We start from the raw sequence: 25,608 nt of genomic DNA on the forward strand, positions 1-25,608 counted from the left end.
TCAATTTTTAGATGCAGTGTTTTATATCAGTAATTTTTGTTCGCTGCCTTATTGTTGTAAGTGCTATCCTATCTCGTAGCTTAATATTTAATATACTTCTTTCTATGTTGTGTTGGCATGTCTGTAGAGCTTTAGTATTTTGTTCAGTGAGATTCCATGTCTGGCAGCCATAAGTCATACTCGGTAGAATGCAAGTATCAAATATTTTCCTTTTAGCATTCAATGGTGTGTCTGGGTTTTTCATTACTTCTTTATAGGACCAGTATCTCTTCCAAGCGATATTTATTCTGTTTTTAATTTCTTTTGATATTAGGTCGTGTGGTGATATTATTTGTCCGAGATAAGTATACTCCTCCACATATTCTATAGAACTATTGCAGTGATTAATTGGGATTTTGGTGTCGTTAGTTATTACTTTTGTTTTTCCTGTATTCATTGATAATCCAACCTTTTCACTTTCACAGACAAGTTGATCAATCATTTCTTGTAGTTGTCCAGCGTCTTCAGAAAGTAGGATAAGATCATCCGCAAAACGTAGATGGTTTAGTAGTACTCCATTAATTTTGATGCCATATTTACTCCATTAATAGTAATGTTTAATCTAGTTTATTTTGATCGTATAATAAAATGGCATGAGACTTTTATTGCCAAAAAAATATCTTCTAAAATACGTTGTCAAAATCATATTGTCCTCTCCTACAGTCCTGCATGCATGGCCTCGAAACAAAATTGTCAGTAGGTACATTGGCAGAGCCGTGGTGCTTTCCCTAGTAATATCCCTGTTATAGCTGGTCAAGCAGATCTTGTCAGTAGAAAAAGGCGGCAAATTTGAAAAATGTAGGCGCGAAGGGATATCGTGCCATAGAAAATTTGAATTTCGCGCCTTTTTTTAATGACAAGATTTGCTTGACCAGCTATAGTTATTGTAGAATATCACCATATAAAATTAAACTACATTAGTTTGTGTTATTATTAAATGTTAGCGATTTTTAAAGTAAAACATTATATTTGTACAAACGTGAGAACCTCAAAAAATGGTCTGAGTAGACAAAAACAGGCAAACTGGGCTAGTAATCTGATCGAAATTTCAACTATAACACCCGCAAAGGGGTTAAATTGAAAATAAAGTTAGAAAATGTTTTTAGATTTTAATCAGTTTGCTTTAGACATGTGTCGTTCATCATTCACGAGTGAGTGATTTAAATGAACTATAATCTTGTGATTGAACTCGCTCAGTCGCTCATCTATCTCAGTGTTCCTTGCGCGCTCTTTTCCACTCATGATTCGAATGAGCCGGCCGAGCGTGACGAGCGAGGAGCGAGTGAGACGATGCGAATAGGTTTCGGAGCGGTTCGGGAAAACGTGGCGGGATCGTATCGCGTGATTCGCCATCTTGGTCGCACTTATGGCTGTGTATATCCGATTGATTGACATTTCCCTCTACTCACTCTTGAACATTATTGTCTATCCACTAAGCGAATTGAGCGAAATGAGTGATATACCGGGTGTGGCCTGTAACATGAGCAAAAAATTTAACTGTAGGCTGTACTCCTCATACTGACCAACATTTGTTCAGCGACTTTTAAAAATAACTCGTGGTTTGATTTTTAATACACTTTAAAGTGTATTCTAAGACGCAATGTATTACGAATTTTGTTATGTTTAAGGCGTGACAAGCAACGTCAATCACAATGATATGGCGTGGCAATGGCTTCCATTGAAGATAATATTTATTTTGTATGAAAAATAGGGAGTATAAATACTTCATCGTTTTTAAAAGTTGTTGAACAAAAGTGTCGCCGTTTGAGGAGTACAATCCATGTTTTAATTCTTTGCTCATGTTACAGGCCACACCCGGTATATCACCGCGAGCGAAAGACATGAATCAATCTCAACTCAGTGAAGCATTTTGCGCATCTCTAGTTTGCTTATAGGTACTCCACTCCAGCTTGTCAGCAAGGTCTTCATTAATGATGGATATGATGGTCGTATTTGTCTACGTGACAGCGTGATATTGTCTGTTTCTTTCAATCGGGTGGTGTTAAAATGTGACACATATATTTTATTACGTGGATAATTCAATAATACAGAAAGAAATCATTAGCGGGGGCTAATCAGGCCCGTAAAGTTTTATGAATAAGGGGTTATTCATAAAACTTTACGGGCCTGATTTAGTTAAATGATGTTTTGTCCCTTTCTTACAAATACATAAGTCAAAATGACAGATAAGGACAAACGATTATTAGCTAATTGAGGTTTGTAGCGCGTTTATGAATAAGGGCGTAGCTATTTGGCGGTCAGAGCTCCGGCAGGCAAATCTTTGCAATATTCCCTGCACTACATTGACAGTTTTTTAGTGTTCCGTACAAAACTTTGTACTTATGGGATCAACTGAATCTATCAAGATGAGATTGAATCATCTGTACCTATAATTTACGCGGACATTCTTAACCATCCATGAAACTTTGAAAATAATCAGTTACATAGAGTCGGACTATGCTAATTCTGCGTGGCATTTGCTAATTGCTAATTGAAAATGTCACTGTACATGTACTTATTATGAATATGAAATTTATAATGACACCCACTTTGTTCTGTCAAAGTCGGTGTAAAGTTAGCTTCAACAGACTAGACCATTTTTATGGTTGTAAACTTTCCTTTTAATCATTAAGTACTGTAAACAGGACCTTTTTCACTATTTTCTTAAGATCATATTATACAGAAAAAAGTACGGTTCATCCATCATTTTTCCTGCTCAAGGACTAACTCTGTAATAAGAAAATATTCAGTTTATAAATTAGGATGTCTTACGCCAGTCTAAATTAATAAGGTTTAACTGTACTTATACCTAAATCTGTTGAGGAAAATAATAGAGTAATTACTTTTACGCCTTTTTTCGAAAGCCTGTATTCTATCGTGTTTAGCTAAGCGATATCACCTTAACCTTTTTAAAACTACTAACCTAACGTAACTAGCCCACTTGCACCGTTGCACCATTCCACTAAAACCTGGAAGATAGATAGATATACAGCAATATTTAAGACATTCGTTTATTGTAGAGGACTTTTCACTCCTTAGTAGTGACCTTAACGGCAAATGAGAAAATCTCTAAGCATCTGTTCGGAGCAGTTGACTGGTTTTAGGGTTCCGTACGCAAAGGGTAAAAACGGGACCCTATTACTAAGACTCCGCTGTCCGTCCGTCCGTTCCTCCGTCCGTCTGTCACCAGGCTATATCTCACGAACCGTGATAGCTAGACAGTTAAAATTTTCACAGATGATGTATTTCTGTTGCCGCTATAACAACAAATACTAAAAACAGAATAAAATAAAGATTTAAGTAGGGTAGTAGGTAGTCCGATACAACAAACGTGATTTTTGCCCGAAGTTAAGCAACGTCGGGCGGGGTCAGTACTTGGATGGGCGACCGTTTATTTTTTTTGCCGTTTTTTGCATTATGGTACGGAACCCTTCGTGCGCGAGTCCGACTCGCACTTGCCCGGTTTTAATAAAAACGCTTAGGAGGAGCTGCCGCAGAGACAGCGGCCGCGTCAGTCAAGAGCCGCGCGCGGTCAGACCATCACGTGTAAAGGAATCCGCCCCTGTTTTGGCGCTTTTACAATTTAAACTAAAAACATTTATGTTTAACAAATAAAATAAAAAAAAACAAGTGTAATAAACACATTTGTGAAATTAACCACGAATAAAAAAAAAAGTTACTGTTTGTCGAAAGTTATCATGTGCTTAAACTTTTAGGTATAATACCTATAGGTACATTTTGTGATAATTGATAAATTGTATGATCATTAGTAATTTAATACAAGGATATTTTTGCAAAGGTTTGGCTTTAAACTATTCAGTGTCAAAATGTTTGTAAGTAATCTACGTTACAATCTAATTAATAATATGGTCGATTGTAAACCTAATCATATTTTATTTCATATAAATTTTCAGATTTATTTAAACAAATTAGCATAAGTTTTAAATGAATAAATATTATCTTATCTTATTGTTTAAAGACAAGAAATATTTTCGTATGAATTTCATTTTCGTGTCGGAGCCGTAGTAGCCGTAGCCGTATGCAGTTTTAAGGATGACTCACGTTAGACCGGGCCGGAGCTTCCGGAGCTTACTTTTCTATAACATGACAGGCGATCACGTGATGCTTTTCATAGAAAACGATGCGCCGGAAGCTCCGGCCCGGACACGGCCCGGTCTAACGTGAGTCATCCTTTAAGCTAAGTACGCGAAGAAAGACACGCGAAGTCTAAACTTTAGAGTTTAGACCCTAAAGCTTACACAACCACTAATCGTGGTACTGCGACTTTAAAATAGGCCATTGCTTAATAAGTAAAAAAATATGCCCGTTCACTAAATCGTAAAGGCTAGGTATGTAAAAAAGTCTTGATAAGGTAAACGTATATACTAGTGCTCGATATGCTAATGCCAATATATGACACCTTGCTGTCTCCTCTATTGACAATGACTTAAGTTTCAAGATGACATGTACTGGGACCGCGTCGAGCACCAGTACGTTAACCTTAATTTTATTTAAGGAGACGAAACAAAGTTTCCTCTATCAATCGCCTATAACATGCATAGACGAACACTATGGCGATAAATTAACTTATCGTTCGTTAGTGGCAATCAAAGGCGATAATTAACCCTTCGGGTGGCAGCACCTCCGGTTGAACGGTAGGACAAATGGCGCTGCCATTTTTTTAAATATGCCTCGGCGTGGCAGAGGCCGCGAGAAGGTTCGGTCATAACAAGCCCGTAATTGGCAGAGACCGTCTCGCGGCCTCTGTGCGACGCTGCATTTCGCGCCTAAAATAAAACCGTTAAAACTATGCCTTGCTTGCTCGCTCTTGCAAGATGCATTCGTCAATAAACAAGGATGGTATTCCCTAACGGTCGAATTCCCGCGTAAAACAAAGTTTGTTAGTAATGACGTGATGTTCCTGCCCCACCTCGCCTATTACGCGCCGACCGTCGTCGAGCCGCGAACATTCAAACGGAATACGCACTGATAAAAAGTGAAATAAACTGTGTGAATCGTGTTAAATGTATTGTTTTGTCATAAAGACTGCTTTTTCTACAATCAATTGTTTTATTTCGTAACTATACGTATTTTTACATGAAAGTAGAAAAAAATTGGTAATATGAGATTAGAACAAGTCTAGCATAATTCACATAAATAGAATAGAATTCATTGGTATACAATCAAATAACCCATTTTATGCTGAATTCAGTGATATATAGTTTGTATATATCATTCATAGATTTTTTTTTGGGAAACGGTCATATTTCTAACACGCGCCAAATTCGCGATGATCACCCGTTGAGGCCCCGCCACTTGACGTATATTTTTCCAAAATGGCGGCGCCACTCAACCGGCTTGTTATGTCTGTCCGTCTCGCGGCCACCGCCACTTACCGTAGAGACCTCGAGGAGGACAATGCCACTCGAAGGGCTAATGGCTTGCGTTGCGTGCTTCGAGCAACACGGAAGGGAGGCGGCATTCGCACTATTTCCCCTCTGCCGAGGTACAAGATTAGCGCGTCAATCTAATCTAGCGCGGGTAATAAAACTAGTTGCACTTGGATTTTTCACTAGACCGAGTCCAGACGCGCGCGTGAACACTGCTGCACAAAAATGCCTGTTTGCTCGGTTTTTTGTTATAAAAAGAGGTCGGGGACATCAAATTTACAAAAAGAAAGTGTTACATTTCACATGTAATATTTTTTTTACATATCATACGTTTAATTACATTCAAACACAATTATTATATTTTAGTCTCATGTAATTGTTGGATTTATCGATTTTGCTCGCTCAGTACAAATTGCGGATCGGTCGAGCGACAAATCCGACTTCTCATCTCTCAGAATACAATAACATACTTCAACGAAAATGTGTTAGTGTGCGTGTTGTGACACTTGACACTCGTCCGTACACAAAAAGAGATCGAGGTTTGCAAGATTTGTCTTTGACGTGTGTCATTTTCTATGTATTTGTGTCGTCATTACATATTGGATTTTGTATCTAAGTGTGTGAGAAGTGCGACTGTGTGCACCTTTCCCCCCGCGAAAAATGGCAGAAAGATTTGTACGGTGAGATATCGCTTGGGCCCCTCCCTTCCGATGTGTCGGAAGCCGGTGTTGCTCGAAGGTTGCGTGACACGATAAGTTTCACGTCAATATTATATTAATTATTATGACAAAGGTTTATTATCGAATTCCGTGTCTGATATGTAGTTTTGTTTTTACTCGAATCGCGAGGTTTATGCGGAGTATGTCACTTTCTTAGGAGGTCACTTTCGAGTTAGGTCACGTTCTGGGGACGTCACATTCTGAGTTCATCACTTTCTGAGGTCGTCACATTATGAGTACAATACTCATGTAATCGGCGCTACGACCGTAGCACTATGGGGCGAATCGAAGAAAAAGCGGACATTCGTACTTTTTTGCGAAAAACGTATTTAAAAAAATACTATTCGATAGACATACAAATACAAGTAACAACAACACCTGTTGAAATACAGTTATTATTATTACGAATGTCTTCTTGTTATTTATTTTAAAATAATAATTTAATAAACCCATACTTTCTTGTAACGAAATTCTTTACATATGAGTAGGTTACGGTTAAACCTGTAAAGCACAATATTAATAAAAAGAGGGATTACTCGTACCGTTATACGAATACGTAGTTATGATATGCCGATCGAAAGCATTTAGTGAATTTGTATCTTGTTTGCAAATTCTGGGTTTTTGCATTGACACATGAATTTAAAGTAGTTTTTTCTCTCTTCTATTTGAAAATCAAATTTAAATGGGTTTAAGCAATATGTAGGGTGTCATGTTGTCAACTTAGTATATTTTTTAATGTGTCTATCCTCAAAATTTTGCCATAATCTAAACTGATTAGGAAAATAGTTTTTTTTTTATTTGAATGGACGATTCCAGATTGATCGCATTTTTTACAAATTTCAGTTTTTTATTTACACAAACTTATTCAACCAAACCCCGTCACTTTTGACACTGACAGATCAGTATCGTATCCGAATCAGATCGCATAACTAAAACTCGAATTGGCCTGTTATATAAGTAGACTAATTCAATTTCAGATTTCTTTATATATGCTTATATCGGTGTTAAAGTAAGTAAATATTTAGCTAGGTACTTCCTACGTAATACAGAACATAAGCGTAAAAAAACATGGCCAGAACGAGAGGATTCCCCGGGGGAGTGATTACAGTTGGACTCCAATTTCCCGCCGCAGATTTTCCACTACCCACAAAAATGAAACCGAGAACTAATTTGGGTACCTACCTAATACGAGTATGTTATTTCAACTGTCTGGTTCACAAGGGTACGAATTCGTGGCTTTGTTTAGTTGTCAACTGATGAAATAATAATAAATTAACTTTTGACCCATCGCAAACTAATTTCAAACAATATGTAATACCCAATGACCTTTTATTTATGTAGACGTGTGACGTTCATAGTTGACAAAACTAAAATTTGATCCAACGATTTTGACAACTTGACAGGTTGGCGTCACCCATACGCCTAACTAAATATAGGTTCCGGAACCTATATTTAATGGCTCACGATCGTGCGCCTGGTACCATATCTACCTCAATTTACTTACATCTATGGTAATACCACGGCCAGTGACAAAATACCTAGATACTTACCATCAGTCTTATTTGTATTGGCACAAGTGGGTATGCACTCAGTTGGACGTCAATTAATGTAAACATTGTGTCATGTGCAAGTAGATTTATAGATGATCAATCGACCCCTAGATCAGGACACTCTTCAAGAGAGTGTGATGCTGATGACTAATATAGGTAGTCACACCAGTCAGTAATAAAAATGTCTATTTTTAGACGGAGATATAACCGTAAAAACATACCTAAGAAGCCATATCAGCACATGCAGGCACTACAATGTTCTTTCAGTATATACAGGGTAACCTTAGCCATTGGACAAACCCTGAAATCCCACGTAGGGTTACTTTTAAGAAATGCTCTAACGGTAATATTTTTTTAATTAGAACAAAAGATAAAAAAATATATTATCAAACAAAAGTTATTTCCAATAATCGACAACAAAAAGAAACATACTGTATTAATCATTGGCAGTGCTTTTGACAATTTGTTTGAAAATGTGCGGCAATGATGACATTTGTCAAAAGTCAGAATCGTATTAATGTCATAAATAAAAAAGATAATCAAAACGGTCGAAGAAGGTTTCATACTATTTATTACCTCAGGAGCTACTAACCAGTGATCGCATATAACCATGGATACCGCCTTTGGGAACATTACCGTTCAAATTCTCGGGCCAAATTAGCACACATACACAATTACGCCTACATTTAAATATGACGATACGTTTACAGAGCCTGTAATCAAAGCTGGTAAACGAAATAATAGTCATCTTTATTACACTAACGTACACAGCTAAGTGTAGATGAAATGCATATAATGTCAATAACTACCAATCAGCGACATTAATCCGCTAATAACCTTCTTGCTGTACGTACTGGCCGCTGAGAGTTCGCGGTTCATATTTGATTAGAATATGACTTGGACAGGGATAGGTTTATGCCATACATTGAAGAACCAGTCAAATAATTCACGTATAATAATTTAATGCAGATTAAAAGATAACTATGTAGTTAAAATGTTGTTGTGAAATGACCGACTAACTCAACATAAGTAAATATTCATTGTTGTATAAATGTATTCCGCTATAATAACTATTTTGTATATTTTATTATCAATCTGTATGGCAGTGCGAAGTCACGTTCAAGTATAGTCTGTCCGTTTTTCTAAGATCAAGTTCGCCATACCTGTACTATACGTATCTTAGAAATCGGACTGGCGGCAGAAGAAGGACCTTTTCACGTGGATAAGGGTTAAATAAGAAAATTAAACTTTATAGCCCTTAACTCTTGTGTATGTCTACAGGAAAGACATGACACAGTGATCTGTTTGACCCAACTAGGTAGTTTTTTTATAGCTCCATCTCATTAAATAAAAAAGGAAAATACAAATCTGTAAGAAGGAATTTATTACTACATTTATAATTATATAGAAAATATCTAAACCAAACACAAGTTAACAAAATAGTCTACTTCATTTGGCATAACACCATCCCTATTATCCTCGCAATTTAAAAGTCGGATGTTGTTATGAAAGTCGTATGCAGTTGTTACGTTTTAGCTTAGCACGGTAGTATTGAAAACAAATCGCCATGTTTATTCCAAATTTTACTGAAGTTATCTGTTTACTACAAGTGAAAAGTGATTCCACTGTCCTTGGTATGAACTAAAATAACTTCTGCACCACTTCACGACACATGAAGATATTTTTAATTACAAAAAAACGTTGTTTTTATAAATCAATTTAGCCATTTGTCACTGACTGTCATCTCGGTCGTACTGAGATTGCCAATCGAGCAGTTTGTAAGTACCGCCTATCGCGGGGTAGTTTGCGTTGGGTCATAATTGACCGTACAGAATAGTTCCATGTACATATATGCGTTCACTGCTACTAACACATACAGGTTGCTCCAAAGTAAAAAAATCGTAATTTGTTAATTTCTTCGTTATCGCTACACCGATTGTTATGATACTTTGTATACTGGTTCTAAATACCCTAATGCATATGTACATTTCGGCTTTGTCCAATGGCTAGGGACACCCTGTATACTTAACTATAAAATATGTTTTTTCCTATATATCTAACCCCCGTGTAAATCATGAGCAATATTGATTTTTGTTTGTTTTGTTAATTCATATTATCTGGGTGCCCGAGCTTTGCTCGATCGATTTTTCGCCCCCGAAAATCCCCATATAGCAAATTTCATCGAAATCGTTAGAGCTGTTTCCGAGATCCCCGAAATAATATGTGGGTCAGTCTGGTCTGGTCGTCCGTCCAGGTCGGCTGTCTGTCGTGAACTGGTCTGGTTTTGTCTTCTTGTTGTCATGTCTAATTTTGAATTTAAAAGTCCGTAGTTCTAAAGCTCCAAATATGTATGTCAGTCAGTCGGTCTATGTCAGGTCGCCACGGAGGTCGGAAGCCACGACATCCCCACCTCCAGTATTGGATGTCTGCCAATAATCAAAGGCTGAGGGGCTTCCGGCCACCGTGGCTTAGTCAAGTCGGGCCATGTCGAGTCAGGTCAGGTCAAGTCGTCACTTAAGTCGACGATTTCGATGAAATTTGCTATATGGGGGTTTTCGGGGGCGAAAAATCGATCGTGCAAAGCTCGGTCACCCAGATATTATGAATTAACAAAACAATATATATATAGTATTACATGTATGACAACTAACCCTAAATTCTTAAATAATTTTATTATACAACGTAGGTAACCAACGATTAAAATATAAGAGAATACTTCATAAGGTTTACTCGGGTAATTCCGAATGTCGAAAACTGTCGGATAATTCCGAAAAGAGACTTTTATTATGATGGAATTAAGGGTGATTTTCATCTGAATTTCGGAATTATCCGACATTCGGTAATACCCGAATACACCTTAATTAGTTTAATGTAAGTAATAAATATTGTTAAATGTGTAACCATAAACAGCACCTGTGCGCTTTCATTAAATAATAAGGAATCTCATTTCATTTATTACACACGTCACATTGTACACTTTCAGACTCAGAGTCCATGAAATTAAGACCTTTGTCACGCGTCGAACCATCTCTCGGTTACTTATGCGTTATCACTCACTGTAGGTACAATCCTGTTGACTGGTTTAGAATACCACTTGACATCCGCCGTTTGCACATACATTGTTGCATAAAAAAACTTAATGTACCTACTAACATGTTATATGAGGTTTACAGGGGTAGCGGGATAAAATATACTCATGGACAAATTTAGAGGAACGCAAAAAAAAGGTCTAAATACTGGATTACAGCACCTAATGTAATCTCAAAATTAAATTAAATTTGTAGTAATTAGTGTAACTTAAAAGATTCAAAGACAGCGATTGATATATTAGTGACCACATTGTGAATAATATTATCGCCGTGACATCAATTCACATAATTAAGTTTAGGTGGAGCAAGTGCTTGTCACGTGGCGAGTACATGCACTGAGCATTCGGCGCACTTTCCCACCTTACTGGGGAGAGTACGCCGAGAAACAATTATATTATTTACCCCGCGGGAGCATTTTTCCTCCCTGACTTTGAACTCATTCACTCGGCTCAATGAACCGGAATTATAATAAATATAATAAGACACGAACCGTTATATCCGGAATCGTTTTTCGTGCAAGAATTTTTGCAACAAAGTAAAAACATATACTTTTCTTCGTAAAGTTCAGCGTTAATTTATTTAAATCTCCAGAAATTTGGCATAAGCAGTTATATTTTTATGAAAAATAAGTAATATTTAGGGATGATTAGAAATTGCTATAATTTTTCAAATTAAAAGCTTTTTCTACTGATACACTAGTGTGTTAGGTAACTTAGGTACTTACTGATGTTGTGTGAAGCTGAACGGTGCTCGCCCAGCCGCAGAGCGTAGGATACCGTGAAGAATACAAAACAAGTCAGGAGAAATTTCCACTAAAACGCGCAGTTACGAAGTTATGCTTTTGTTTCCCTTTTTTATAGTACTGAAAGTGCCCTTGAGTGTGCTCTAAGACTTGATTATTACGTAGAAAAGATCGCAGCTAATTCATTTTCTTGAAGTACTTTTCGAAACGTTGGTAAAAACTTACTAAAATTTAAGTAGCAGTTACACTTAATGCATATTTAGTGGACTTAATCCAGCGCTCCATTAATTTATGCATTCGTTCTGTTGAGATAAATTTCACTAGTATCACTGCACGAAAATATGTACACGTGTATTATGTACTTACCTATGACTTAGGATTAAGAAAGTTCTCTTATCTAAATGAAACGCCCCGAGGCACGCAAAGCAGTTCATCTACGAGTCGGATAATATATAAGTGCGGTGGACATATGGCGTCCTATACGACAGCTATAAACGCTTATAGGGGTATTTAAACTACAATTGCTGTGTAATAGAGGCAAATTGTTTCGTATTAGTCTTAATCTACATAAATAAAGCCGGTCAACCGATGTGCGCCTTGAGAAGGTTTACCTAAAATGAAACATTTATTCATTGCGCTACATTTAGTAACGAAAATGTATTTATTTAAGTTTGGCTTAGTTTTATTTTACGTTCAATAGTTTTTTGTTTTATAAAGGGCAAAGTTGTTGTTTAACCACTCGTGCTAAGTAATATTGATACCCGAGCAAGCGAAACATTCCAAAAGTGATGTGATGCGATTCTTAAAGTGGAATCTTAAGCGTTGTGAGGGTTTCAAAGCACGAGGGTTAAACAAAATGTGCCCCCGAGGTGAAAAAAAATTTTTCAATTCAAAATTTGCATTTGATTACTTTGCCTCACATGTGAATAAAATGCAACTTTGCTATCAGTTTTTGAACAATCAAGAGAGCCTTTACCAGTTGGTGTGGTGAAAAATATTTTAAATGTCTGACAAAGTTGGCGTTGCTGAGGATGCATTAATAAGCATTAATTAGGAGACAAAAAGTGCACATTGCTATACTTTCCTTAAAAGAGTAAAAATTTGCTATGGTTGTTTCCTGCACTTACAGTATGTATTTTAAAATATAATTCTAGCTAGTTATGTGCACATTACTAATACACGGCTCTTGGTGTCACGATTAAAGTTGGATAGAATGAATAAAATACGTGCGAATAATAAATTACGATTTCAAAAGAGGAACAATACGACTTAAAATTTTCACCAACAGGGTCTCGGTTACAAATAGCTTAGCTCGTTGATACCTATTAAAATAACGATCACATAGTTCCATTCACAAATGGCGAGGGGAGACGGTGACGTAGTTTCATTATACTTAGTTCCGATTAGGTACTTACTTGAAATGGACGTAAGGTTACTTCTTCAATTCTTTTGTGACAAATACAGTTATATTACTTATACTTACTCGTACAATGCTATATAAGAAAGCTTTACGAACATCATTATTGGTATACCTACATATCATGAATGATGTTATCAGTACCATTATAAAAAAAAATCATACGTACGTACGTAACGTAGCTGTGGGTGTGGGTAGGAGTGGGTGTCAGTCAGCTGTCTTTTCAATAAACTTTAGGTACCCTTATCGTACTAAATGGCACCTGGCAGCTGCGCCAAGCTACACTGAAATCGTTTATTTCTATTAGCATAAACACGTTAAAATGAAAACTGGCAGAATGATAATAATAAAAAGTTTGACTTCAATATCATAAAAAGTTCTAGTGTATAAATAACATTGTATAGTGAAAAGTGTCGAAATGCTGTTGAAATGGACATCCATATCGAACACATAGATAAGTAAAGCTTTGGGAGTGTAACAGTGTTATAGTGAAACGTAGCGAAACGCTGTTGAGATGGACTCCGACATAGACATACAGACGTTTATAAACTGCACGCAACAAGTGCTCCGACAAAACCGCGCGTGGGACGCGCTGAATGTGACGCAGCTGCTGGACCTACTGCCCAACCAGCTGCAGGAGGACGTCACACTCAAGTAAGTCGCTCTACATATCATCATCATTTACAGCAGTTTACATACTTACCTATTGGAAGTGTCCGTATTTGACAGGCGTATTCTGATTTTAATAACAGGTTATTTAGATTTATTAACAGGGAATAAATTCTGCATTATAATGAATAAACTAGTTCTTCAACCAAAAAAGTCACTTTTGACACTGAAATATTAATTACTATTTTAATGTAACACCTATGTACCTACTGTGTCTTATGACCGATAATTTGGTTAAGGTAAACGTACTGGTGCTCGACGCGGTCCAAGAACATGTCATCTTGGATTGTCAATAGAGGTGACAGCAAGGTGTCATCTATTGGGCATTAGCATGTCGAGCACTAGTACGTTTACCTAATAGTAAAAGATACGCTATGATCTACAAATGTTGTGCATAATAAAATTATTGTCCATCCTATTTACACGGAAACTTACGAACGTGTCTTGCTATTTCAGTCAGTCTCGGAACAAAAAGTACCTACTGAGTAAAATTTCCGAAAGTTTCCGTGAGAAAATGCGATAGAAAACAATTATGCACTACATCTCTATCATAATATGTAAAGTTACGTCTCATCACTCATCACTACTACGTGACAACGTCGCCATCAAAGTGAATAGAATAGAATATAATATAATATAAATAAATAGTACCTACTCGTAAAAGCAACATTGGAATGGGCAGGGCCGAACGTGCTTTTCTTATATTTTAAAAGTTCTTTGATAGAACTGTATCGCTGATTTTCCTTTACCATCAGTAAAACTAACCGTCTACAAGTTCTATTCTCAATTAATTCCGTTGTTGAATGCCTGTACTTCTCAGCTGCTACATATCTTAGCCGTGGTTTAATAAAGGTACAATATTAAAATAGCTAGAAATATACAGTGTGGAAAGATATGTCGGGCCCTGGAGGGTAACTACCTTAAATCCTTAAGTTGGCTCATTTTACTTAAAGGAGACATTCCTTTATTTTTAGAAAGAAACAAAACTGCATTCAAAGATTTTTCTTTTTTTCTTCAATTTCGCTTGTCTAAAAATATTGTTGAGTACTAAATATTCGATTTTATGGATATTTTGTACGATAGACGAGTGTAAGACCTAATGTTTCTTGGAGAAATGTTATCATTAACATGGATCGACTAGTAGAAAAAAATAGCGAGTGTATATTTTTTGGAAGTTTTACTCGGTTCGATTCCCGGTCGAGACAAGCGAATTTTTAAAAATCTTTAAATGCAGTTTTGTTTCTTTTTAAAAATAAAGGAATGTCTCCTTTAAGTAAAATAAGCCAACTTAAGGTTTTAAGGTAGTTTCCCTCCAGGGCCCGACATATCTTTCCACACTGTATACATATAGATAGTGTAAAAAAAGTGCAGATAGTCAATAATAGTCTTTACAGTACATCCGGTGCTGCATTACGACACCCTGTGCTAAGCACATTACGTAACTACGTCGAAAATTTAAAAGGCCATATGTACTGTAAAACGTTGTACGATACACGTGCGAATAGGTAATTCGCAACTTATGTAGATTTATAAGGTATATACATTTTACAATATGTACAAAACTTAAGAAACTAAAACCCGTTCTGAGCCATGCCGGGTCTAAAGGTCCGCATCACACTAGCAGCGTTACCCCGCTGTATGGCGATGGAGACCTGTTGGACAAGCCATGACTCAGAACGGGGGTCATTCCCCTTCTCCCTGAGGCGCTTGCCAAGCTCTCTGAAGAGCTCACGTGCCTCCCGTCCCCAGGGCCCGGCTGTCTCGACAGCGACGGTCGTAAGTGGCTCCCAAGGCAGAGTAAATAACTTTGGAATATGTATCTCCCTCCCTACATTTTATTATAACAGGAGGAAGTACATACGTTCGATTTAAAACTGTCAGTGGAAATTCAGTCTGTTTTTTTAATAGATTACATTTCCTCTTGAGACGCCTCAAGTATATGTAAAGAACACAGTGTAATGTGAGCAAAAATATCCAGCACCAGGAGAATTGGCTTTTAACCTAATCAAACAGGTGAGCCAGAAATTGCCTTTAAGAAATTTTGTGGCGCTTTTACTGCCCTTTTCATGAGACGATGCGTTGTTCGAACTCCCGGTGCTACACAAAGAAATCCCTTAGAGGTCACTCGAAGGGCGGGCCACTCCTTACTACATACCGAGTAACTTATTTGAATATTGTCTTCTCTAGGTCACTTAAAATTTTCCAGTGCAATATATTGTTGATTGTAAAGGAAATTGCTGTTTTTGTTAGCAAATGCTTTGTAGTTTATCATCAATATCTGACGCGCTTTATTATAAAATACTTTCAATACAGTTTTCCTCACTGAACAAGAATTGAATAACTAGGTCCATAAAATAAAGGAGAGTTAAAAAGTGCCACTGACATTTTTATAACGTGGACTTTTTTAAACGTTGCTTACAAAATATATAATATCATGCATCTTTTTAAAATTATCGTCTTTTACACATATTTTTCCTTTCAATCTTAGTCAAAAGAATATAACTTTAACTAGTAATCAATCAATTAACAACCAAAAGATAGAATATGTAGTTACCTACTAGCTCATTTGTAGATCGGAAACATAATAAAGTTCTTAACTAATCTAAACGAAGTGTTTCTTGACATTCCATGTTACATTTTGTAGACGTACCTACTGTACATGTGACGGAATTTATGAAAGACCCCTAAAAAAATGCCACCCTTTTTTAACGGTTTGTCTCTGTCAAAGTCGTCTCTGCGTTTATAAAAGACCTCATAAAGAAAAAAGAATAAAGCCCTTTTAATATTTGGAGATGAACAAGGCGGACAAATGACAGTAGTTAGATCGTCGTTTGAAATGTTCCGGTGATGTCTTTAAATGCAGTTATAATTTTAAGTAAGTAATAAGGTAACTAAAATAGTCGATATTAGAAGGTACCTCGTGAATAGGAGCGTTACACATTTTTGTTTTGTTTTTTGAAGTAGCCAGATAAGTAACACTTCCGTCCATACTTTTATTATCAATTATCCGTAGTAGGCTTTCAAAAAAATTGGTCGTTAGAACATAAACAAACTTAAATATTATACATAAACAGAATTAAGGCCGTCTATCTATTTGCCACTCTATCGCTCGAATGGAAAGGCAGTATATTTAATGTTTGCGGCAAGCCCTCACTTTAACCTCAATCAATAAATAATGTGATTTATTTAACATTAACCTCAATCAATAAGTAATGTGATTTATTTTGAACAGGGAAACACTCGGCAACTGCATGGGGCTCGGCGAGAGGCCCTACAGCCCGCCCTGGTGGGGACAGCTGGCCTGGTTTATGGTGTTCGCCATCATGCTTATGCTAGCTGTTCTTGGAAATACTCTAGTCATATGGATTGTACTCGGTAAGTCGATATTTTTCTTCTCTACAGTAATTACTAATTAAGCCCCCATGACCCCATGAAAATAAAGTTGATACGTAACAATAATTACTACTTTAGATCAAGTTTTTGCACTCAAAATAAATGCCTAGAAAAAATAATCAAACACAGTTTTTCCTTTGAGGTCACTTATATGGCATTCAGTTTTTATGGTTCTGTAGTGAACTAGATTTCATAAAGACATTTAGGAAAACTAATTTTAACTAAATAACACGCGTTTTACTTTAAAACGGGTCTTAAGTGTAACATATGAATATATACACATGTGAAAGGGTAACTTTCAGTACTAACGTTCCGATAAACGTTAGTACTGGACTGGCTTAATAGTCATAGACTGAGCTGTTTTGTTTTCCTCCCAGCTCACCGACGAATGAGAACAGTGACGAACTGTTTCCTCGTCAACCTAGCCATTGCTGATCTCCTCATGGCCACGCTAAACGGGGTTCCGAACTTCGTGTTCTTGGTGACCGCACACTGGCCGTTCGGTGCTATCACATGTACGGCCAGCAACTTTACGGCGAATCTCACTGTCTCGGCTGGCGTCTTCACGCTCGTAGCAATAACAGTGGACAGGTAACGATTGTCAATTTTTGAAAAAAAGCATTGTCATGAATATCCTTCCTTGGCCAGGAAAGGAATTACCGAACTTATGTTGACTTGTGCTGAAATAAGGCCATTTCGTAATTCTTTATAGGTTTTTGGATTTGTGGATTTTGTTATCCAAGTTTTATTATTTTTTATTTTCTTCTTATATGTGTGTTACGTGTGAGTGTTACGAATAAAGTAAGTAGATAATAAATACTATTTCATAAATGTGTCATGAAAAAATATTCATTTTCATACCCTTTGTTCGTAGCGCGTGACACGGAATATTTCAACCGTCATTTAGACAAAAAGCACGAAATAATGTTATTTTGAACAAACAGCGTCACTTTATTGGGAGGTGTCGAGTAGAGCTAGCTCGATATTTATGACTTCAATTGCTCAGGTGTCACACCAATATAATTATGAAGACATTGTAGCCGACATCTAGAAATTATACTAAAAAAACATAAGTACATTGGGGCTATTCATAAATTACGTCATTTCAAATTAGGGGGGGGGGGTCTGGACATCGGATGACGGTAGCATGAAGTAGGAGGAAATGGGGTCATTTGAAGCATGATTTTTGGATGATTATAGGGGGGGGGGGGTCAAAAATCGTCAAAAATCGATGACGTAATTTATGGACAGCCCCATTATCTCGTATGAAACACCAATTTAAAATATAATCATACATATATTCACTATCTTATAAACATCAAAATAATGACACAAGAAAAATAAACACATACCGTAAAATGGGGTGAGTAGGGATTGCGAGGAGAGTCGGGTTATGAATGGGGAGAGAAGGGTGACAGGGGGGTGAGATAGTTTTTAAAGGCTACTGCTACCTAAATAAAGCATTCCTATTACTTAATAAAAAAATCGATTCAACAACGTTTCAAAATCACCTTTTGTATGAAATCCCATCTCACCCCAACTACGAGGGACTACGGGGTGAGGAGGGATTTTGTATTTATCGTTAAAGTTATGAAATGGAACTACCTAAAATCATAAAACACTAAAATACAAACGGCTGGAACATTTATTAATAAAATTAAGTTTGCATAAAATGTAAAAATAAAATGTTATCGAGGTTTGAATGTCAGTTTTGTCCCTACTTACCCCATTTTACGGTACCTACTTTCCGAGCTCTAATCAAAAGATTTGTTAAATTTTCCTATTGTACAAACGGTGTGAGTTTTTCATTATTTTGTATGAATATGAAAATGTTTTAACAACGTATCATGCTGAACGCTTTTAATTTCAGCCTCAATAACAGGGTAAGCTATGTGATCGGGGCTGAGGTTCAAAAGTTAATGCTAAAGTATTAATTTTCTGAGTGGAATCAAATTTCTGGTAACTAATGTAAAGGTCCTAGTATTTGACAGCTTAATTCCAATTAGTTGACAGCCCGTTTGCCGCCTATATTGCTTTTAATTAAGGTATATTGCTTATAGTTAATATAAGTAAGGTTGCAACTATTGGATTGCGACAGTGTCTAGCCTTGTCCCCACCCAAGTCACAGCTGAAAACATAAATTATGTGAATTCAGGCGTCAATTTACCTGCACTACCATCCTCATCTACCAAAATATTTTCTTAGGTTTTCTAGGTCTTTTGTAGGTCGCTAGATAGTCTGATCTTCAATCAGACAGGTGCTAATGTATATTTTTGGAACATGTGTGGGAACACACAAATAAGTATTTTTTGGAACATGTTTGTATTGAAAATGTTTGTCCTAAGTGTTCCCACAACACCCATCTTCTGTTATGCTCGTTAACGGCTTTCCGCAAACTTCATTACATTTCCGGTTATAAACTTGGCAAATTATATATTGCATACTTCTTAAGTGTGCTTTAAGTAATTAATTACGTAGGTAATAATTCAATGGGTATATATTATTTAGGTTTTTGGGATATAATGATCTACTTTTTAATAATATTGACGATCTTAACAGAATGTTTGTCTTCGATTAGTTATTATAATAACCTATAGCTTTGTGAAAAAGCTAAAGTTATAAAATAAAGTTGACGATTTCTTGTCACAGAAAGGATCCAGGAAATTCAATTGGAAGCAATTTTCTAGTGGATATTGCTTGTCTAGTGGGGAGTGTCTTCTAATGGCCGTATCATCCTTTTGCTTGATATGTTTCGAAAGTAAAAATACTTCTCGTTTCGACTACACGAGAGATACCGGTTTACGGTTTATGTGGATTATGTGTATCGTGCTCACAAGTTGTGATTACGATGGATTAGGATCTTTAAAACTTATGTTTTATGTTCTTCGAGGCCTACTGTACAAGATTATATTTCCTTTAGATTATATAGATTAAGGTTATTAGACGTAATTACTGGCCGCTTTGACAGTTCGGTCAAAAAACGACTAGCCTTTCAAGATTACATGATAATATAGCTACTCAATAAATTGGGACGGGTTCTTAAGATTCCGGTTCGAACTCGGCCTAGGTCAGTAAAAGCAAGTAAAAGTATCCTGTGCTAAATTTATAAACATTTAATATGTGTGTAAGCAACACTGATCATTAGATATTGGTAAACAATCAAAAATAAAATATGGTCTGTCATTGGTAAACCACCGTGTAATCGTCATTTTACCTACATACCATAAAACACTATAACATTGCCCTTTCAACATAGGTAACTTAAAAGTAGTTACAGCTACACTTTCTAAGAAAGTGTCCCATACAACCATTTCCAGTCGCCGTTACGACGCGGTGTTGACACATCTTGTGTCGACACCGTCTGTTTCGGTCACAATTCCAGTCGCAGAGTCGTCGCCGTGTCGACACAGTTACCAGAAATGGGGAAGGGTCGACACATGACACAAAGTGACATAAAGTGTGGTCGCCGTGTGCACACATTGTTTCGAGTTTGCGACTACTTTATGCCAAAATCATTCGTTCATTCGTTCATTTTGTTCCTGTCAAATGGACACTGTCAGATGGAAAAATACTTAAATAAAAATAAGTGACATTAATACGCCATCTCTAAAACGGATTACAAGACGTAATTATATATTGTTTGCATTTATATTACAATAGGACTTAAATTATTATGGGGAATTAAACTGCTCGAGTGATTTGATAAACTAAGTGTAATATAATCAACGCGCCACCACATTGTTTTAGTTTAGCCGGAAATGAAATTGTTTACTTCTCAGTGCCTGTGCTCATAACTATATTATTTGAAGCATTTTTAGTACTTCGATGCATATACTATACTTAAATAACAGAAATAACGCTTTACATACTACGAAACTTGTTAATAATGATGTATAAATATGGTTTAAGGCTGAGAAATATTGCAGTCACAAAGTAGTCGCAATGTTTCGACTTTGTGTCGACTCTGTGTTGACACATGACACGCGCTGTCAAAAGTAATAACAAAGTTACTGGTATGTTATTGGATTTGCAAAATGGCTCCTTGTGTTGATTTGTTTTCAGATATTCTCAAAGTGTAAAAATGCCGTGGTCAGAGATGGGCATTAATCGATTAACTGTTTATTCGACTAATTAATGGAATAAAAAAAGTTAATTCTCAAATTTTTATCGCGATTAGTTTAGTCAACCTAACATAGATTGAAATTGAATTAATCTGAATATTAATCGAATAAATTATCGATTAAATCTCGATTGAAAGTTGACAGGGGGCCATTTTTGTACGTAAAAATAATAGAAATGTCTTGCATGCAGATGGTAGCAAAACACTTTGTCATAAAAGTCGAGATGGGTGTCGATATATAGGTTTTAGGGAGTGCCGATTTCGAAAATAATGACCATTTTGGAATTCGAAATGGCGGCCATGCACTGTGTCATAAAAGTCGTCATGGATGTCGTTTTATACGTTTTAGGGGGCCCCAATTTTGAAAATGATGACCATTTTGGATTTCAAGATGGCGGCCATGCACTATGCCATAAAAGTCGTCATGGGTGTCGTTTTATAGGTTTTAGGGGGCCCCGATTTAGAAAATGATGACCATTTTGGATTCCAAAATGGCGGCCATGCACTATGTCATAAAAGTCGTCATGGGTGTCGTTTTATAGGTTTTAGGGGGCGCAGATTTCAAAAATGATGACCATTTTAGATTCCAAGATGGCGGCCATGCACTATGTCATAAAAGTCGTCATGGATGTCGTTTTATAGGTTTTAGGGGGCCCCGGTTTAGAAAATGATGACCATTTTGACATCCTAAATGGCGGCCATGCACTATGTCATAAACATCGTCATGGATGTCGTTTTATAGGTTTTAGGGGGCGCAGATTTCGAAAATGATGACCATTTTGGAATCCAAAATGGCGGCCATGCAGTATGTCATAAAAGTCGTCATGGCTGTCGTTTTATAGGTTTTAGGGAGCGCAGATTTCGAAAAATAATAACTATTTTGGAATCCAAGATGGCCGCCATGCACTATGTTAAAAGTCGTCATGGATGTCGTTTTATTGGTCATGGTCATCAATTTCGAAATCTGCACACCTGTTTCAAATAAGGTATCAGTAGATGCATCCTAGTAAGTCAACAACATCTATATCTACTATCGAAATGTACTTTTGATAGTACTTATGTAGTAGTACGAAATGTAATCTGAAAGGAATCAAGTAATATATATTCCTGTACCTAATGAAGAATCGACATTGATTTCTATTACTAGTAATTGTAGTATTCGAACAATTGATTCCTGATTCCTCAAATGGAATTGTACTTAGTAATTCGGTATTGTTAGATTACAAAGTAATCTAGGAATCGGTAATCAGATTACAAAGTAATTTCAAGTAATCATGGAATCAGGAATCAATTACGAAATGCCCATCTCAGACTAAGTAGCACTGCATTCAATTGATCTGTTTGGCGAACCGCGAGTTCACAGTTCGGGGCGAACTACTATATGTATAGGTTTTAGGGTGTGCAGAATTCGAAAATGATGACCATTTTGGAAACCAAGATGTCTACCGTACACTTTGTCATAAAAGTCGTCATGGATCTCGATTTATAGGTATTAGGGAGTGGAGAATTCGAAAATTATGACCGTTTTAGAATCTAAGATGTCTGCCGTGCACGTTGGTCATGGTCATCATTTTCGAATTCTACTCTTCCTAACACCTATAAATCAACATCCATGACGGGTCATATGACAAAGTGCACGGCAGACATCTTGGAATCCAAAATGGTCATCATTTTCGAAATCGGCACTTCCTAAAACCTATAAAACGATATCCATGACGACTTTTATGACAAAGTGCACGGCTGCAGTTATCTTGGATTCCAAACTGATTATCGTTTTCGAATTCTGCACTTCCTAAAACCTATAAATCGACATCCGTGACGACGCAAGTTATCTTTATTTTCAGATCTAACAAATTGCTACAGAATACAAAGGACAAAAAAGAAGCGAGGAGGTAATGAAACAAGCAAAAATACAGATGATTCCTCGACGCAATTGGGTGATTCTTAAATTGTGTCCAGATTTTTTTGTCATAAAAGTTTTTATTTTTCACATATTACTCTCACAAGTTCCGTGACATTTCGACCTTGTATTTTTTTAAGTAAATGTTTTTGTTTATCTATGAGGATCTCACTAGAATAATATAATCAAGGTATGTTTATATTTGATGATTGAAATAGTAACGCAAAAAAAATATATATTTGTGTCTTATATTCCTGCCGAAGACTTTTATTTTACCTTTTCCTTCTACACAAGTTTGGCCAAGTAATAAGAATTTAGGGCTCTCAATTTTATTTTGACTTCTACAACAGTATAGCTACGAGGCCATGTTTGGTATCGTTTTCGTAGGTATAAATTCGCAGTACCAAATTTAGTTAAGGTATCACATTGACACCATTCCGAAGTAAAAACATATAAACTTATTAAAATACTTTCTTTTAAACTCCTCTTCACGCTTAAACTGCTGAACAGTTTTAATTTAAATTTGGTACACATATATTTTGAGTCCCGAGACAGGACATAATAAGTTATCTCAAAAATCATCCTTTAAAGGTGTGAAATGAGGTGTAGGGGGGAATTCAGAATTGACTTCTTGAAGTTAATACTGTTTAAGTTTAGGTTTGAAGTCATGTTTTTTTTATCATTTTTAACTAAATCAAAGATGTAGACCATCCCAAATTTCATATAAATCGGTTCCGCGGTTATTGATTTCCCGTACAAATTTCCACGCCACTTTTCACACCTTCAAAAGATGATTTTGGTTATAAGATCTATCCTATGTCCTGTTCCGGGACGCAAACTATTTCTATACCAAATTTCAACGAAATCGGTTCAGCGGTTAAGCGTCAAGAGGAGTTTTAAAAAAACCAGCCAAGTGCGAGTCGGACTCGCATATTAAGGGTTCCGTACATTAAGTCCGACTCGCGCTTGACTGCACATTTCTAATAGGTTTTCCTGTCATCTATAGGTAAAGAACTATTTTGTGTATTCAGACGGACATACATACAGACGCACGAGTGATCCTATAAGGGTTCCGTTTTTTCCTTTTGAGGTACGGAACCCCAAAAAGATTTTTTTTTATTTTGTGGAATGGTGTCAATGTGATACCTTAAATGGATTCAGCACCCTAGATTTATACGAAAACGATACCAAACACGGCCTAGCACCTTCACTGATATAGATATATCAAGATAAAATTGAGAGCCCTAAATAAACTTTCAAGAGCGGATATCTCAAAAACTATTCAACATATCGAAAAAATTGACTGAATACACTTGTAACCAATTAAATTAACTTTTATTTTGTATAAGTGGCCATGTCGCTGAGATGCAAAGTTTCCTAGATATAATCGAAAAACCGGAAAATGGGACCTTCAAAGCCCCCTCTCTCCCCCCCGCTCAAGGGCTACGGCCGGGGACTTTTCCTCTCCTAACTTGTCAAACCGAGTTACGCAGTCAAAAATTGTGTTCCGAGCATTTCCCTCTACAACTTTTGGAGCATTCGTTGCCTGACCTAAGTAGCTTATTGCATTTCTTTAAAAACTTTTCTGTAAAAGGTTGACGGGTGTTGGGTGTTTATATGGTTTCGGTCGATTATTATCATTTGCATTGCCCATGATGACTTACTAGAATTACGAGCACACGAGACACTAATAGTAGTTTGACAAACCTTGGTTTTCAAGAGGTATTTTATATTGACATTTGCTGTCACAAATTTGCTGTCAGATTTAGTCGCAAACCGCACGCAAAGTGCACACAAATGTGTCGACACCTTGTTACGGAAAAGTGTAGACACGGCGACGACACTTTGTTTCGAAACAATTCTAGACACATTGTGTGGACTCTGTTACGACACATCTGACATTTAGTTACCACTTTGTGATTCTGCGACTGGAATGGTTATATGGGGTATCTGTAACTACTTTTAAGTTATTTCGCTTGTACTGAACTGTGACGCGGTGGGCAAAGTTATGTTGAAAAGGCAATGTTATAGTGTTTTACGGTACATTTTACCTACGCACTCAGAAGCCTAAGAGACGAAGTAAAATTGCCCAACTCATTATGCACTATTCGAATCGAGATTGCGATGTAGCATTAAGTTCTGGGGCAATACCTACCAATACGATTAAACAGTAAACTTCCTGTAAGAACTTATTAGGTATTTCTCTGAGTTTAAAATTCAGACTCTACCCGGCCTGTATATTCGTATATAGTGCTATGTGATTGTGATCCTTGGATGAGATTGAAAACATATGCAACGGGAAGGTCGCCTAGTTTCAAGAAGAAAGGACTTGCCACTGACTGTTAAACGAAACCTCAAGGTATTTAAACTCACCAGGCTACCGGATAGCCTAAACTAGAGATGCAACGGATAGTCGTTTGGCCGGATACCGGACACCGGATATTCGGCCTGACCATCGGCCGAATATCCGGTATCCGGCCGCCGAATATTCGGCCAGTGGAACTATACCTACATTTAGGTTTTTCAGGTGCGCATTCTGCAGGTGTGACCTGTTTCCTAGTGAACGTTCGCGCGGACACA

At 36.8% G+C, this 25,608-nt stretch overlaps 1 protein-coding gene and 1 long non-coding RNA gene across 2 annotated transcripts in view; one reads left to right on the forward strand and one right to left on the reverse strand.

Moving 5' to 3' along the window:
- Nucleotides 1–25,608, reverse strand: part of LOC134805518 (uncharacterized) — a 126,712-nt gene that overhangs the window by 51,635 nt on the left and 49,469 nt on the right. The gene's annotated exons all lie outside the window — the stretch shown is intronic.
- LOC134799579 (tachykinin-like peptides receptor 86C) overlaps nt 13,356–25,608 on the forward strand; it is a 44,327-nt gene continuing 32,074 nt past the window's right edge. The window contains exons 1-3 of the mRNA XM_063772014.1: nt 13,356–13,600; nt 16,848–16,990; nt 17,386–17,599. Of these exons, the coding sequence (XP_063628084.1) occupies nt 13,461–13,600; nt 16,848–16,990; nt 17,386–17,599 (497 nt within the window). The 5' untranslated portion in view covers nt 13,356–13,460. The remainder of the gene's footprint in view (nt 13,601–16,847; nt 16,991–17,385; nt 17,600–25,608) is intronic.

The sequence above is a fragment of the Cydia splendana genome, chromosome 2, assembly GCF_910591565.1.
Source record: "Cydia splendana chromosome 2, ilCydSple1.2, whole genome shotgun sequence".
Taxonomy (NCBI): Eukaryota; Metazoa; Arthropoda; class Insecta; order Lepidoptera; family Tortricidae; genus Cydia; species Cydia splendana.